Source organism: Poecilia formosa, unplaced genomic scaffold, assembly GCF_000485575.1.
Source record: "Poecilia formosa unplaced genomic scaffold, Poecilia_formosa-5.1.2 Scaffold193, whole genome shotgun sequence".
Classification (NCBI taxonomy): Eukaryota; Metazoa; Chordata; class Actinopteri; order Cyprinodontiformes; family Poeciliidae; genus Poecilia; species Poecilia formosa.
The window spans coordinates 598,641-614,190 of NW_006800132.1; the positions used below are offsets into that span (position 1 = coordinate 598,641).

At 39.8% G+C, this 15,550-nt stretch overlaps 1 protein-coding gene across 9 annotated transcripts in view; it reads right to left on the reverse strand.

Annotated features, from left to right (window-relative positions):
• The window catches only part of ntng1a (netrin g1a), a 155,538-nt gene that overhangs the window by 6,879 nt on the left and 133,109 nt on the right, over window positions 1-15,550 (reverse strand). For 2 of the 9 annotated variants that reach the window (XM_016678911.1, XM_016678910.1), the window contains exons 6-7: window positions 9,468-9,635; window positions 5,570-5,704 (exon numbers count right to left, since the gene is read on the reverse strand). The exons of 2 other annotated variants lie outside the window; for them this stretch is intronic. In XM_016678911.1, the coding sequence (XP_016534397.1) occupies window positions 5,570-5,704; window positions 9,468-9,635 (303 nt within the window). Of the gene's footprint in view, window positions 1-5,569; window positions 5,705-9,467; window positions 9,636-11,959; window positions 12,020-13,783; window positions 13,829-15,550 lie in introns of all 9 variants that reach the window. 5 more of the 9 variants (XM_016678912.1, XM_016678914.1, XM_016678913.1 and 2 more) reach the window with 5 other exon arrangements.

A 15,550-nucleotide genomic window follows, 5' to 3' on the forward strand; every position in this document is an offset into this window, starting at 1 on the left:
ATATATATATATATATATATATAGTTTTTGGGTTTTATTTGTAACGATAAATAAAATCAACGGACGCTTTTCCTTCGTCTTCACAGCTGTGTGTTCCTTCATGATGGTCTGCTGCACAAAATCTTAATGAAATACACTAAATGAGACAAAATGTAAAAAAAAGCTAAATAGGTATGAATGTTTTGCAAAGCAGTGTGTAATGACTAGGAATAGTGCTGCAAAAAAATAGGTTGCCATAGTTTTGTTTTCCACCAAAATGCTTATTTAAAATGTTGAGAGTTAAACTGTTTTGGAGTTTGTTAGTTGTTAGTATATAATTTAACTTAAAAACAGCCTATTTACTTAATATCTCCTCATTTTAGTTTAGCAGAGCATCAGGAAAAATTTGGAGCTGCAGCAGAGCGCCATGTTGGCACCGGGCTCGTTTCTTCACATGGTACATTTTGGTTTAGTTCTGGAACTGATTTGCACATTTTGCACCCAAACACACACAGAGTAACACAAATCCTCCATTTTATTCACATTTAGTGAATTAAGCAGCCAGAAGTTCACATCATAAACCGGGCTCGTCCCACCGTCACATTCATCTCAGTTTATGTAAACTTCTGAAAATGAAGGAAGAGATAATAAATGTAAAAATAAATAAATAAATAAAATCTCATTATTCTCGCATCTAGCACACATTAATAACTGATTAACTGAGTTTAGTCTGATTTAATGTCAGAAGACGATATTAAAGGTATGGATTAAAATGCTGTTTGATTTTCATTACGCATTAACAAGCGCACTGTCTCTTTAAGAGTCGGCCTGTTAGAGTCTCGCCCGACTCGAGGCTTAAGGCTGAACAGCAAGTTCAGCTGAATTCAAAGGCCGGTCCAGGTAATGGCCGTACCCTGGAGGCAGAGCGCTTCATCGCCCGCCAATTAAGCAGAGCCAAAAATCTAACATGAAACATGGGTATTGATTATTTGGGAAGGCGAGTCGATAACCGGTTGTGTCAGACATGTAGGTTCAGTAAGATTAAAGGTGCCGCAGAGCCACTCGCAGCCTCAGAACTGCTTTCAGAGCTCGCCGGCTTCATCCGCTCTCCGTCTCCCCCCGCAAGTCACTTTTTTTCCGCATTACCGCGGGTAAACAAAGGCGGCACAGGCAGTAAATGACAAGATTTGTTGTGTTTGCCTTTGATATGAGTGATAATATTTAGAGAAGGAAACCAGTGAACTAGGTGCGCGTGTCTGGGAGAAGGGTGTGTTTGAGGAGAGATTTAATTTTTAATTGCGTTTCTCAGTGCGACTGCAGATTGAGCCTCGGTCAGGAGCAGAAGCACCGCATCAGCAGAACCCCCAAAAAATAAAATAAAAATAAATAAAGCTGGAAAGTTTTCCAACTGGCAGCAAATTTCCATCTAAAACTGGATCGCTAATTTAAAAACGACGTTTAAAAACCGACGTGTGGTAAGAGTCTTGGATCCATTTCTTGACTCGTAAAGTTACATGAACACCATGTTCTCTTGTGTTTCCTGTTTTGAAGAGTGGCGCTGTGTATGGTAACATTTATACCACCATAAAACATTATAGGATCAATTAAAATGGACACTTTCAAGACATGCTTGATGCAAAACCAGAGGTGGGAAGAGAACCCAAATATTGTACTCAAGAAAAAGTAGCAACACCTCAATATGTTTGAAATTACTCAAGAGTAAAAAAGTATTTGGTCAAAAGTTTACTCATGTACTGAGTAACTGATCAAATCATCAATCATTTAATATTTAAAAAATTACATCATCAGATGGACCAAAATGTAAAGTTAAGTGGAAACTTTGGTATTTTAAAGACCAAAATGACAATTATTCATATATGTAAAAATATATATATTTTTTCCTACATCATTTTCTTTCAATATAAAACTTACGATGCTACAACAAAACCTGGAGGTGTGTGTTTGTTCTGGTGATATTTTTGGTTAAAACATGTTTGTTTTTCATTCAGTGAGTGGAAAATCCAGAAATGTAACTTTTTGAGAGCAGAGACACTTCATGATAAAATTACTCACGTAAAGAAAAAGGTAAAACGTAATAAAAAATACCCCTAAATGTATATTTTTTCAAACAAAAAAGGTTACTCAAGGTAATGCAACTAGTTACTAACTCTGGTTAAAATTACATTTCGTCTTCCTTCCTGTGGGTCAGATCTTACTGAAAAAAAAGGAACTCAAAGACCATCGATTCAAATTTCCTAAAATCACTGATCAACTACTAAAAAGTAAATGACATAACCCTAAACTTCATCAGTTCCATTTATTTTAAAGAAACCACAGAGCTTGCCACTAAAAGCAGCACCATCGATTTATTTTAAACGTGTTCTCAAATTAAAGGTTGGATTTTATTATTCTCCTGCCATAAAAAATGTAATTTATCTCAAGACGTTTGTCACATATTCGCCAAGCTTGCCAATAACCACAGAGGGAGCTTTACGTGGATCCCAAGGAACGGCTCCACATCGCAGCGCAGGCGGTAAAGAACTGATGGCGTTGAGATTTTAATCTCTTGTCATCAAATAAAATGCATCAATTATTTTTGATAGAACGGAAAACAACATTCTGACGCAGCTCCATTGAGTTCAGATCATGTTCTCTTTAGAGATCCTAACTCCGCTTGAGCTCTTACATGCTAAACATAATAGTTAGACGACTATGTAAAGCTGCATGATGCTGCAAAGTAAAATACATTCACATCCAGAAGATCTTTAGGCTTCATGTTTTCTCTTTATAGCCTTCTTTAATTAGTCACAAGGCCAAGTTTTTACCCTTCAGCCGACTATAGTTGGGTAACAAGTCAATATTTATGTGGGTTGGAAGCCATATGGGACACCGTAGAGTCTATCTGCTCTCATATTCAGACTTTTTGGTGGGTAAAACAAAAACGTGTGAAAAATCGTCGCTATGACGAAATTATCTCCCCGTTTAGGTTGGTAACTTCTGGGATAAACAAAGTTTCTACTAGGATACACTGAAAGTGGAGACCGGCTCCAACTCTGTTCAACATTGGTTGCTGATTTCCAATAAATTTCTACCGTGTAGCGCATCGAGATTTAGCAGGCGACGCTCTGCTCCCTCCCAAACGTCCCTTTGTGTGGAAACAGATGTGCGTGTTGACAGCGTGTGTTTACTCTCTACACGCTGAATATATTATAGCCACCAACAAGTTGCAGTGGAAAAACAGTGCATTTTAATGAAGATCCATCTGTGCCAAAATGACTAAAATAGCCCAGTGTATTTTGCGCTGAATATAAATCACAACACAGCAGGTTTGGAGCGTTGCAGACTGACAATGACTATATTAAAAATGTAAGCAAAATAAGGTATTATTAGGTTACAGTAGGTGTTGCGTTAAAGTTGCTTTGTATTCCGCAGGAATGAGTGTTGAACTGTGACTGACCTGTGTGACATCCACTTCCACAATAAAAGATCCAGGAAGGCGGAGATGTGTTTGATCTAACAATGTTCAGGAGAAGTCCCTCCCTCACTGATGTGCCTGTTCGGCTTTTGTAGAGAAATGAGGTTCAACGTTTATGTTGTGTGTATTTTTAGGGTAAAAGCGGGGACGTCCAAGCCATTTCAATATTCGCCACATGAGTCAAAGTCACATTTTTACAGCACTGACTTCCACACCTTACACCAAATAATATTAAGAGAGAACTTGGTGTCGCTACATAAGTTTAAAATGCTGTTATTTCCTGTTATTTGTTTCTCTGAAGCTGCTTTATACAGTTTAAGATAATTATAAACATTATTTAACAGCACTGGCTGCATATTCTTGAAGGACTGCAATATCTTCTCTCAAGAAGTGTCAATGCTACAAAAACTACCAACTTTTTATTGTGAAGTTAGCGACTGACCAACCAAGTAGAGCAGTCCACGTTTCCATTTCTTGTGTAATTTTTATGATTTTGTTTTGAAAATGCCTTGGAAAGCTTTTACTAGTAAGAATCTCAATGCTAGCTTCAATAGCTAACATAAGATCCAGGAAGCAGCTGGATCTTATGCTAGCTCTAAGTTTCAGTGACACTGGGCAAACTTATGAACTTCAAACTTTTATTTGTAAAGCTAATACTAGCTGCAGGAGAAAGCATTCGGCAAATCTTGTTTTTCCAGCCTCTGCTGTGATGTGTTGGCTACGTCTTGTCAAGAAAGCCCTGCATACATACTGTTGATGTCTTCAACAAAATTGGTTTCAAAAATGTGGTCAACAACGGATGAAACCTTCCACACTTAAAGACAAAGTGACCTGTTAGGTCTTACTGACTCATAGCTATTGAATTGGTGCAACGTGGTGTTCCATGTTTTATGCTATACCAGAGTTAGCTAGAAGAACTGCCTGTATTCGTCCATGAAGCTTTGTAGCTAACCCCTCCAAGAAAAACCATGAACTACTAAGTTTTCCTTTCTGTACATTCATGTAGCAGTTTGACTCTTTCATAATTGCTTTTTATGGCAACTGGCCGTCATTTGGTTGTTTTTTGTCTCGTGGTGTACCTGCGACAAGTGCAGGACATCCCTACTATTTCATTTTTATTTGCTGTAGCTCTTGCAGAGAAATATTCTTTCCCCAGGCAGTTCTTTGAGGTTAATGTTTGTTACCAGTTTTATTCAGTCGACAGAGAGAGAATAAAAAAACTTTGATTATTCTGAATAAAAAAATAAAAAAATAAATTTTAAAAATGAGGGAAAATAAACATAAAAATCCTCCAAGAAATAATTTAACAATCCTCTCACATGTCACATCCAAAGGAAGCTTTGCATTTTCTGCCTGGAGCACAATCAGAGTCGGCACAAATGTCTTTTATCTCAAAATTTCTCTGTCAGAAACTTTACATCCACTCCCCCACGTGAAGTTCACGTCTCCCGTTTCTCTGCCTGCAGGTTCGTCAGGGAAACTTTGGTTTGACAAAAACAATGAAAAATTGGTGACATTTTGGAGGAAAACGACGGCTTCGTGGGGCATGCTTTGTCAAATGGCTGGAGGAAATATAGACGCCAAGACTATAATGGATGTGCTGGACCTGAAAATGACCTGCGTTTCTCCTTTAAGAGAAATGTTGGTGTTGGACGTCATCGTCCTGCTGCGTGCTGGCATGGAGGGGATCGCAGGCAGCCTGTCAAGCAGTCAATATTGACTCAGCTGTTGTGTTGATTGCGAGCGGCGCGCCTGTGCCTGAGTTACCGAGCAGCATGCATCCTGCCATGCTGTTGCATCTTTTTTTTCCAGTTCGAGGCCGTAACGGGCACCCGCCGATCCCACCTTGGTAATGCAGCCACGGGACGCGGCGGGAGGGGGGGAAATGCAAGGTTTCGGCTAACGGCGTAGGCATCTACATCAACAGTCGTGTCGCGCGTGTGCAGCACATTCCTCCAGCCAAAGCTCGGGAATCAAACAGAGAAGGTAAACATCGGAGAAAGACACCAGAAGGAGACAGAGCTGAGGGAGGGTCGGGGGGGACTAGGGGAGGAAAGCAGGGGAGGAGAACAGTCGGGGCGTTTCGGACATACGGAGAGTCGTGGTTCTACTTACATTTGCAGCCATTTTCCCACAAATAGCCGGGGAGGCACTCCTGACACTTGGGGCCCGTAGTGCCCTCCTTACATGTACAATATCCTGTGCCATTACAGTGATCACTGACTGAGCCAGAGGGATTACAATTACACTCTGAAAAAACAAGACACACACACACACACACACACACACACACATAGGCTGGAGAAACAGGGTGGTGCTTTGACTTCCTGTCTAGGACTCTCACAGCTTCTCGAGTTCTGTCAGAGGCATCGGTAAATTAGAATATCGTAGGAAAATACTTTAAAAAACAGATTTATTACACACAGAGGGATAAAGTTCAAGCGTTTATTTCTGTTAAATGTGATTACCCTGACTCACAGCTAAGAGAAATCATGAGTCAACACAGGAATGCTGCCGCTTACTCCACCGTTGCCCAGCAGACATTCGTCAAGGAGGGTAGGGGTCGCTAAATGTTATTCTAAAAAAGGTTGTTGCTCACAAACTGAGTGAAGGGAAGTTAATGGAGAGCTACGTGTGGCACCTAGTGAACAAGCAACAGGGACCGTTGACCACAATCTTGACAGAATTTTGAAGCAGAATCCTTCAAGAGTTTTGGGGAAATTCATAAGATTTGAACTGCAGCTTGAGTCAGAACTTCAAGAGCAACCACACAAAAACACACAAGGACTAAAACTGCTTCATATCTGAAGCAGAGAAACAGAAGCATCTTGTAAACATTTACAAAAGTACTCTCTTTAAAATATTTGTTAAAACTTCCACGATGGTATTAAATATGCGTATTTTATATTCTCGTACTGGCATCTGGAGAAATACGCCTCTACTCAGTGACAAACAACCAATCAGAGCCAGGAGGAGGGTCCTAGTGTTGTCAATCAAGCTTGTATATGCGCCATTCAAGGTGCTAATGGCGGAGAAACAACTTACCAGTCCAGGAAAACTGTTTATCCGATATCATCAGTGGCCAAACTAGCTAGTGTTAGCATTTGTGACAGACTCCGCTGTGGGGAGCTAGCTATAGCGTAGCAGGAAGCAAGGTGGAGGGAGTGAGCAGCACATAACGGAGTGTGATTGAGAAGGCAGGGATTTTTCAAAGATCATCTGTCTCATACCATCACCCCATAGTGAAAATGCTTAATAAATATGTAAAATGCTTATTGTTTTTATAAAATTTACATATTTCAAGAACAAAATATAATATTTTCATAAGTATGATCATCTTAATTGGCATTTTAATTGTTGGGAGGAAGAGTGGAAATGCTTTTCAAGCTTCTTGAGATCCAGTAACAAAATGTTCACATTTTGCAATCATTTTGGGAGCAACGTCATCTTCATGTTTGTTGGCTGTGCTTTAAGTCCAAAGGTAGCACAGCCATCTCACACGAAACTATAGAAAAATTCAGGTAAACTGAACGTTGCATATTCACTACCTACTAATCAGAGTCATCAAAATGACCAGAAACACAAGCGTATCCCTTTGTGTGTAATCAGTCTATGAAACACATGAATTTTCCTTTTTTTTTAATCGAAATATTAAATAAATAAATGCCATTTTCCATGATATTCTAATCCATGGAAACAAACCTGCACTTCTAGTAGAAAAAGTCTGACTAGAGTTCAAGAATTTACACAGTGGAAAATGCTACCATTTCAACGGTAATGAGGACAGAGAAAATGAGCAAAGAATGAAGTAGAATTCAAATGCATGAACACCTTAAACACATTACGACATATCTGTGTTGAATTTGTCATTAAAACGAGAACCGAGCATGCAATGAGCTTTTGTGCAAAGCAATTATCAGTAGATCTGATTTCAGATGAACTGAGGAGAGCCTAGGTGAGCATGCGTCTGTAAAAGTCAGAATCATTCACACAGAGATAAAGATGAACAGATAGAAGATGGACAGCAGCGTGGAACGAATGGAGGATTAAAAATGAGAGAACTGTACATTGAAATGGGCATTTTTGTTATAAATTCCTTCATTCTAACTATAATCTGGAAATGCTTCGAAATGCGTACGTCTTTCCTTGCTGAAACTGACGGAGACGGGTGGTCTTAACCAAAGCTGTGACGTGAAAAGAAAGCAAATAACCTCTTGCGTCTCCGGTGACCTACGCTTAATTGACCTTTCCACAGAAACCAGAACACTCTGCAGTCAAAGTGACAGCTATTTTGACAGTCCCTGACGAAAACATTGCACCTTAATGTGGTGGCGTTGCACGTGGCTTCACCTGAGTGACACCCAGGGGTCAGGCGAGAGGAGAGAGGTGGCAGCATGTGACAAACTGGCGGGTCAGAGAAAGAGAGTCAGGGTGACGGCGAGCTCGGCACTCGGTAACGCCTCTGTGACTCTTAATACCAAGTGACGGGTTTCAGCTGCTCCTCCCGAGGCCATTTCATGTATATGACATATGCACTTGCCTGGCATCTTTGACTGCCTGTGTGACTTCGCTGGAAAAAAAAATTCTCTCAGAACTCATGTTACCTGTCAGACTTCCCCCTCAGGATGTACAAATGCACCTGACACTCGGAGCTGTGAATTCACACTGCCGATACTTGGAAAATATTTCAGTGGGGAGCCAAGCTATTACCTCGGGAGTTACATGAGTTGTGGTACACAGAGCAAACGTAGATGTGGTTTAGGAATCTTTGTATATGAAATACAACGAATATAGAAGAACGAGGTGGTAACGGCTCATTTTTTATGTTGTGTACTGCCAAAATGTGGGAATTAAATAGCAGGCAAGTAAAGTCCAGAGAGAGTTTTTTTTTTGTCATACAGTTTGCTTATCTGCTGCTTTGGCAAAGGATAAGCCTAGCTTAAAATTAGCATACCTGCTAATAAATGCTGTTGACACTTTAGGAAATATCAAATAGTTAGCATTACTTGAATCGTCAAATTAGTTTTGTCTTTGTTGACTTTCTGAACTAAACATTTCTAGAAATTGAAATGATTAAAATAGTTTTAATTAACTAGTCTATGTATCCCAATAGGCTAACAATTTTGTCAACTTCAACCCTTGTCCAGCTTTTTACTCCACCTTGCTGTTGAATCGCACAATTAATGACAATACATAAATAAATTGGAAATCTAGAAATGGTCAAGACAAAGAATTGGCAAACGTTTAGCTAAATGTGTATACATTTCAAATGTAGCCGTTTCGCTTGGTACCTACTGTCTAGCTAGTTACTACATTAACTAGTCTTTGTATCCCATTAGGCTACCACACTAATATTTTTATCCTATTCCATCCTTGTTCGGCTAGCTTAGGTTTTTACTACCTCCAGCTGTTGAATGACACCATTAATGAACATTTTAAAAATTATATTTTGGAAATTTAGAGATGATCAAGACACACACTTGGCAAACATTCAGCAAAATGTTTGTACATTTTAAATGTAGCTGTTTCCTCTAGAAAGCCACAGTCTACAGCTTTCATACTTGTTAGAAAAATAACATTTTCAGAATTTTATTTTTGATATGCTCTTTCTATATAAAAATCCCAAGTATGCTAAAATCCCTGCTTAGTTTACTATTTCACACTCTTTGATTACGAGCTAACATTTCTAACATAACTGCATCAGACTAGCTAGGAACATCAAAATTTAAACAGCCAACAACATCAATCTTGCCATTACATCTTAAGCCATAAAAGACGCTAAAACTACGTCAACATGATTACCGTAGCTGCACTGTTGTGCCAAAAAGAGTGGAGAAAAGGAAAAGGAAAAGGAAAGAGGGAGACTCTGGGACATGAGGACAGGACAATGCACTTGGATGACGAACTGGTGTTAGCATGAAGTGACACTACCTTTTTGGAGTCAAAGACAGGAAGTGAGGTGGAAAAGGTGTGAAGCGTGATGGCAGTGAAGAGGGCCAGGTGGGGGACTAACCTATGCACACATTTTCATCGTCCAGTTCTGCTGAGGCATTGCGGTAGTAGCCCAGCTTGCACAGCTGGCAGTGCTGGCCCCTAGTGTTGTGCTTGCAGCTCACGCAAATGACGGTGTTTAGCACCTCGAGGTAGCTACATCGGTTGGAGTGGCCGAAGCATTCGCAGTCTTGCAAGAAGAGAGGAAGTGTGGAGGGAAGAGACGGGTAAAAGAGGGTTGAGATGTTCGTGCTGCGAGTGCTACAGCGGAAGGGTAAGCATAGGCCTGAGCGAGAGGCGCCATGGCATGCGAGATGGAAATGCTGATGCTGCATGTCGGAGGTGATGTGATGTTGGTAGATCATTGTCAGTCTGGCAAAGGTACAGCCAGAGTTAGAAACACACAAAATCACAAAAAATAAATAAATAAAAAATTGCATTGTTAGTAGGATTTGAGAGGTCACGTTACTTCAAGCACATCACAGCACAAGGCGACAAAGATGGTACAGAGACGTGATAACAACTCAACATCACAAAGCATAAGGCAGGTCAAACCATGAATGAAGTGGGCATTCAACTTCAAGTGGGTGGTAGGACATGATTTTTATTTTTATTTTTTGCTTTCCTTGATTGGATTCTTAATAAATTTGTTAGCTCAAAGTGGAGATGTTCACGAGTTTTCCAAGTCAAGAATCAAGTCTATCACATCAAGTATCTAGTCTCTAATAACTCAAATCAGACACATGCATAGTGTACCTAACCCACCAAAACTTAGCTGGTTATTAATTAAGATTGTTAACAAAGTGTATAATTTTTCATTTATATTGGGTACACAGGCTATTTTTTTAACTTTGGCAAACCTTGTTCTTAATCAGCTTTTAAACTTTTATTTTTTAGGTGTAAACTCTAAACCAGGCATTAAATAAGGAGCTAGGCGTAATGTGAAGAGTGAATGAAAAGGAGCATTGACATTTTAGACTAAACAGAAGTGTCTTTATAGTGATGATAGCTTTATTTTGTTAGGCTAACATCATTAGCATAACGATGTTAGCTAATAAATTTACAGATAAATTTAGTTTGTTCTGAAACTAAAGAAACTTATTCAGGACAGAGGTGAGTTTAAAATACACCCATATATGTTTGTTGATGCAACAACAAACATGAATAGACTGGCGGACCATTTGTAGCTCACAGTCTACACTGTAAAACAACAACAACAACAAAACAAGTATCTAATTTACAGTAAAATTTCCATCAGGTTAAATCCCCTATCAGAATTTCACCGGAATTATTCGGTAAAATTTGGGCAACCATAGCTGCCAATATTTTATCGGAAATATTTTTTTTCTTCTTTTTTTTACAGTGCATGAATGTTCCTGGTTGAACACAAATGTATCAAATGCAGTCCAAGAGTATGCACAGTTCTGTTTGAGCTTGAACATATTGGACAATAAAAGTCGATAAGGTACAGAACCAACCGAATTCCTGAGTCTTTGAAGCACAAATCTAAGTCTAAATTTGTTGGGTTTTTTTTTTTGCAATTTAATTGCAACTCCAGTCAGACACTTTTAATACCACCTATCACCTGTGAAATGATTGATATATTTAACTAAAACAACCTTAATTCACAAAGTAAGTTGAGAATAATCAAAACCTAAAATCATGTCTAAGAGGAAGTATGAGCTTGAAGCTGATTTGCAGAACGGCTACAGTCTTTGTAGCTTCATGGTGGTGCTACATAAGGCATAGCAGTTGGTCGGAGAGCGTTCCTATCGCTAAACGCTCTCCAAGTGAGGTTCAGTCTGTCACACTGAGTGACCGCTGACACATTATGTGGCACAGCTCAGACAGATGTGACCCTTAAGCCTTGTTGGCAGCAGAGTACACTGACAGCCTCGTCAAGGTTCCCGAACAGGGAAGGTTAGCAGATGGAGCTTTCTTCCAAGGGATTGCTGTTATTAAGGATCTGTATTGAGGTCAGTTCTCTCAGTTCGACCGACACCAACCTGACTGGGCTTGAAAAAAAAAAAAACACACACAAAAGGAGCAGAAATTCGAGTTGCGCTCTACCTCCCGTCTGAGTCAGCGGGTCCTAGCTGAACGTGAGCTAAAACCCTTCCACGTTACACGCCTCACTCCTTCAGACATAGTCCCACAAGACTAATATTCTCCCTTCGCTAGAAAAAGGCTGAGGTCATAAATCATGCATGCATTGGGGGGAGGGGATTGGCGAGGGGGAAAGGAACGTTCCCCAAAAATAGTCGTAGCAGAAGAAATGACTCCTTTCATAGCGTTTAGAATCCGTTCTCTGTAAGAATGAGACTTTCATGTGCTGAAAGCCGTCAGTCCAGCTCTGAGCTGGAGGCTACAGACGATAAGATTTTGGAGCTCTCCGGCTCTGTGGCGCAAGGATCAAGGAGGTTACAAGTCAACAGAAACACACATGGCGGGGAGTGGGGAGGAGAAAGGCTGCGGTGTCATCTGGGGACGATGCACGAGATCCAGAGCTCCTACCTCGCTTGCTGTTTGCAGCGTGGACAGAAGGGGCAGTGGACAATGCAACCTGAGGAGCTACTGGACGGATTAAAAGAAGAAAACAAACAAATGAAAGAAAACATACTGCAATCAAATATAACACATGTAATGCCAGAGAGAAACTAAAATAATAATAAGAAAAAAAAACAGGCATTGTGCCCAATGAAAGTGTAAAAGTAATGATAAGAAGAAGAAGAAAAAATAAGGGGGGCAACGTGTTCGACGATGACAAATGATGGCAATGACAAATAAGGAGCCGTGTGCCAGGTGGAGCTGGCTGAGTGCAGCAGCATCTGTTACGAGTGCCCTCCATCAAGAACAATAAAAATCTCATTGTTCCTTTTCAGTACTTCATTTCATTACTAATAACTTTGTGTTATTCACCACCCTGTGTGTGTTTCCCCCCCAGACAGAAAGTATCCATTCAAAAAGCTTTCTACTCAATACGGGGCAAAGAAACCAAAAATGCTCAGGTGCTAAATTTGTGCACAAGGAAACTAATCAGCCGTGATTTATGTTTATCTATTGATTTATGTTTACAAGTGAGGAAACTAACCAAAGGTAAAATAAATGTAACGTCCAACCTTCGCTTTTTGTACTTCATGACATACGGCCTCAACATATACGATTTTTGCATTGACTTATAGTCAGAAACAGATTGATGCCGTTGTGTTGAAAAGTGTTTTCCCTCTTACAAATTTCACATTTTTGCTTTTTTGTCACAGATAAATGTTTCAGATGACCAACAAAATTTAATATCTGGCCAATTTCACAGATAAAAACCTGCTTCCAACTTGGTGCTACGTAAAAAGAAAAGATATCTGGCACAATTCCTATCACACCAAACTGATTCCGGGTTGTGAACAATTTTAGGCTAAATTGTGAAACTTCTCTTGACAACATGAAGCAGGTTGAAAGATTTTCAAGAGCAACACATCCACGCCAAGGTGAGAAACAATGGCACTGCCACCTATCAATCTGTGAAGGGCTACAATGTTGCTTCTGTGACTGCAGAACTCCAACGAACCACATTAAGAGACGTCAACAAATAAACTCATGGAAGAGTTGCAACCCTTCCCGGGAGCGGCTGGCCCTCCTAAAACATTCCAGAAGCAAAAGAGAAAAGAAAACTTGACGGTTCTCTAGATATCATTTGCATCAGTGCAAATAATCCAAGAGTTTTTGTTTTCTTCAGAAGCTGGATGGGTTGTCTCTACCAGACAACCTTGACGGAGAATGTCTTGTCTTCAGTGCAGCAGAATAATCTAAACACAGGAGCGAGGTGTTTTGTTTTGTTTTTTTTTTGTTTTTGTTTTTTGGACAGCTTTTCTCCATTAACAAATCAAATTCAATTCAAACTATCTTTGTTGATAGACATTGTTTCACTGAAACATTTAAGTTTGACAAAAAAGGATAAAGCAAGCGGGTATTTTTTAAGACTCTTTACATGATGGCTTAAACAAAGATGAGGCTGTCATCTGCATATAACTTCACCAAAAAACCCTTCAGGTTTGTCAGCTGATTAAATGCTACTTTCTTGGAACCTCTTATCCTAATGTACACATATACAGTCCAAATATTGAAGGCTAGAGATAATAAAGCATCGTAGAGTACCTGGCTAAACTCTCCTTTAAACCTTTATAACAGCAAAATAAGCAGATAAATACTCTTTCTCTCGAACACAGGACTTTTGGCTACTGAGAGCCAGTTTTAGATATATATATATATATATATATCATACAAAGACCTAAAATAAATGAATCTGTGGAAAAGGTAACTGGTGTCATAATCTTAAATGCCTACCTTCTTTTCGGTTAGCAACACCTAGAGATGAGACATTCGGCCGTACTGCGTGCAATTAGAAGAAATCAGGAATTATTCATGTGCCTTTTGCGTGATTCACTTAACAGATTGTCTACGGGGAGGGGAGGGTAGCGGGGGCTACGTGGTTGTTGACACAGACAACTGGAGACATGAAGATGTCCGGCATGACTCAAATCAGTAGGTTGGGGAATCTGCAAATACAAATGGGTGGGGGGGCAGGGCTGACATGGACGAGCAAGGAGAATGCATCCAAAGACCCTTTAAAAGGACATTGGAACAACGTTGTATGTAATTGGCGTGACTGTTGGGTGCGTGTCTGCAACAATGAGCACAGAACGAAAGAAACGAGAGATAAAGAACTCTCTTAAACGTAGCATTTCATACATGATTTATGTCGAGTATCTGATACTACGTATGGCAAATGAAGACTTTAGGGGGCATTTTGTTTAATTCATCACATTGACTTTGTAATCAATATCTAATTATGGCGTATTTCTGGTGGAGGAATAACAATGAATAAATAATGGCAGGTGCTGGCACTTGGAATGACGGACTGCTGTGGGTAGCATGACCTCATAATTACATACAAGTCAGTATTTCCGTGTCAGGGAAATACTTTGCGGTTGGAAATGGAGAGGACTCAGCCAAACGGGGAGGAATCCGGATAACTTTTCCTCATTGTGCCCCTTTATCTCTTCACTTGATCTTTCTGTCCTTTTGCTATCGACTCCATGAATCATGCAATCTTTCCCAATTAGCATCCAGCCGTGTCCTGGCAAGGAGCCTATTTCCCTAACTATGCTTGCAAAAAGAATATGAGAGCTGTTCACGAGGCGCTCTTTCAATAAATGATTTTTTTTTTTTACTGTGAGCGACACAGGGCCTTGCCAAAGCATCTGTATTTCTTTATTGCATTTTTGTCATGTTACAATTGCAAACGTTTATGGATTTTATTGAGAATTGATTGGATAACAAAAACATATTTGTAATATTGCAACTGGATTTTATTAAGTGGTATCAGATGATTAAATGAAACTTCTCACCACAAAAACAACCCCAAAAAATCCAGTAAAAAAATAATAAAAATAATATAATATATTGCGGTTTGCAGTCAGAACACGACAAAAACGTGAAAAAGTTCAAGGCCTACGAATGTTTTTGCAAGACCCCAAAACTTTAGCGCTGAGTTGGGTTTATCTGCACACCGACAGCAACGTTTGAAGCACCTCATATTTACTAGTTATTGATTCTGAATCTGCTTCAGCAGAAGCTTATCAAGTGCAACGTTCTAATCCCTTTATATCTTTATTTTTATTTTTTTTTAAAGAATATTTAAAAGCCGTGCTTACACGGAAAGCCCCGTATCACTGCCGACTGCGACATCTCCAGGGGTTTAAAGTCATGTAAGTTGCCGGATGAGAAGCTCTTTGAAATGACAGATTAACAAATAAAGAGCTTAAGAAGCAGGGCACGGCTCATCACCACTCAAACTCAGGTCTTATATCTTACGTGAAGTGCCCTGTTTTTTTTATTTTTTTCTCTCCCTCCCTTTCTTTCCACTATCTTTATTTTGCATCCATTGTCGCTCTGATGAGCAAAGCAGCTTCCAAAGAACCGCGAGGAACACAAATGACTGGACACGAACGCGCTGGCCGGATCTGTCAGATGTACGTTCAACAAATCGAGTCGATTTCATGTTTGCGATTGACTGGAAGCGACACACATCTGGGTTACCCCCGCCCCCAC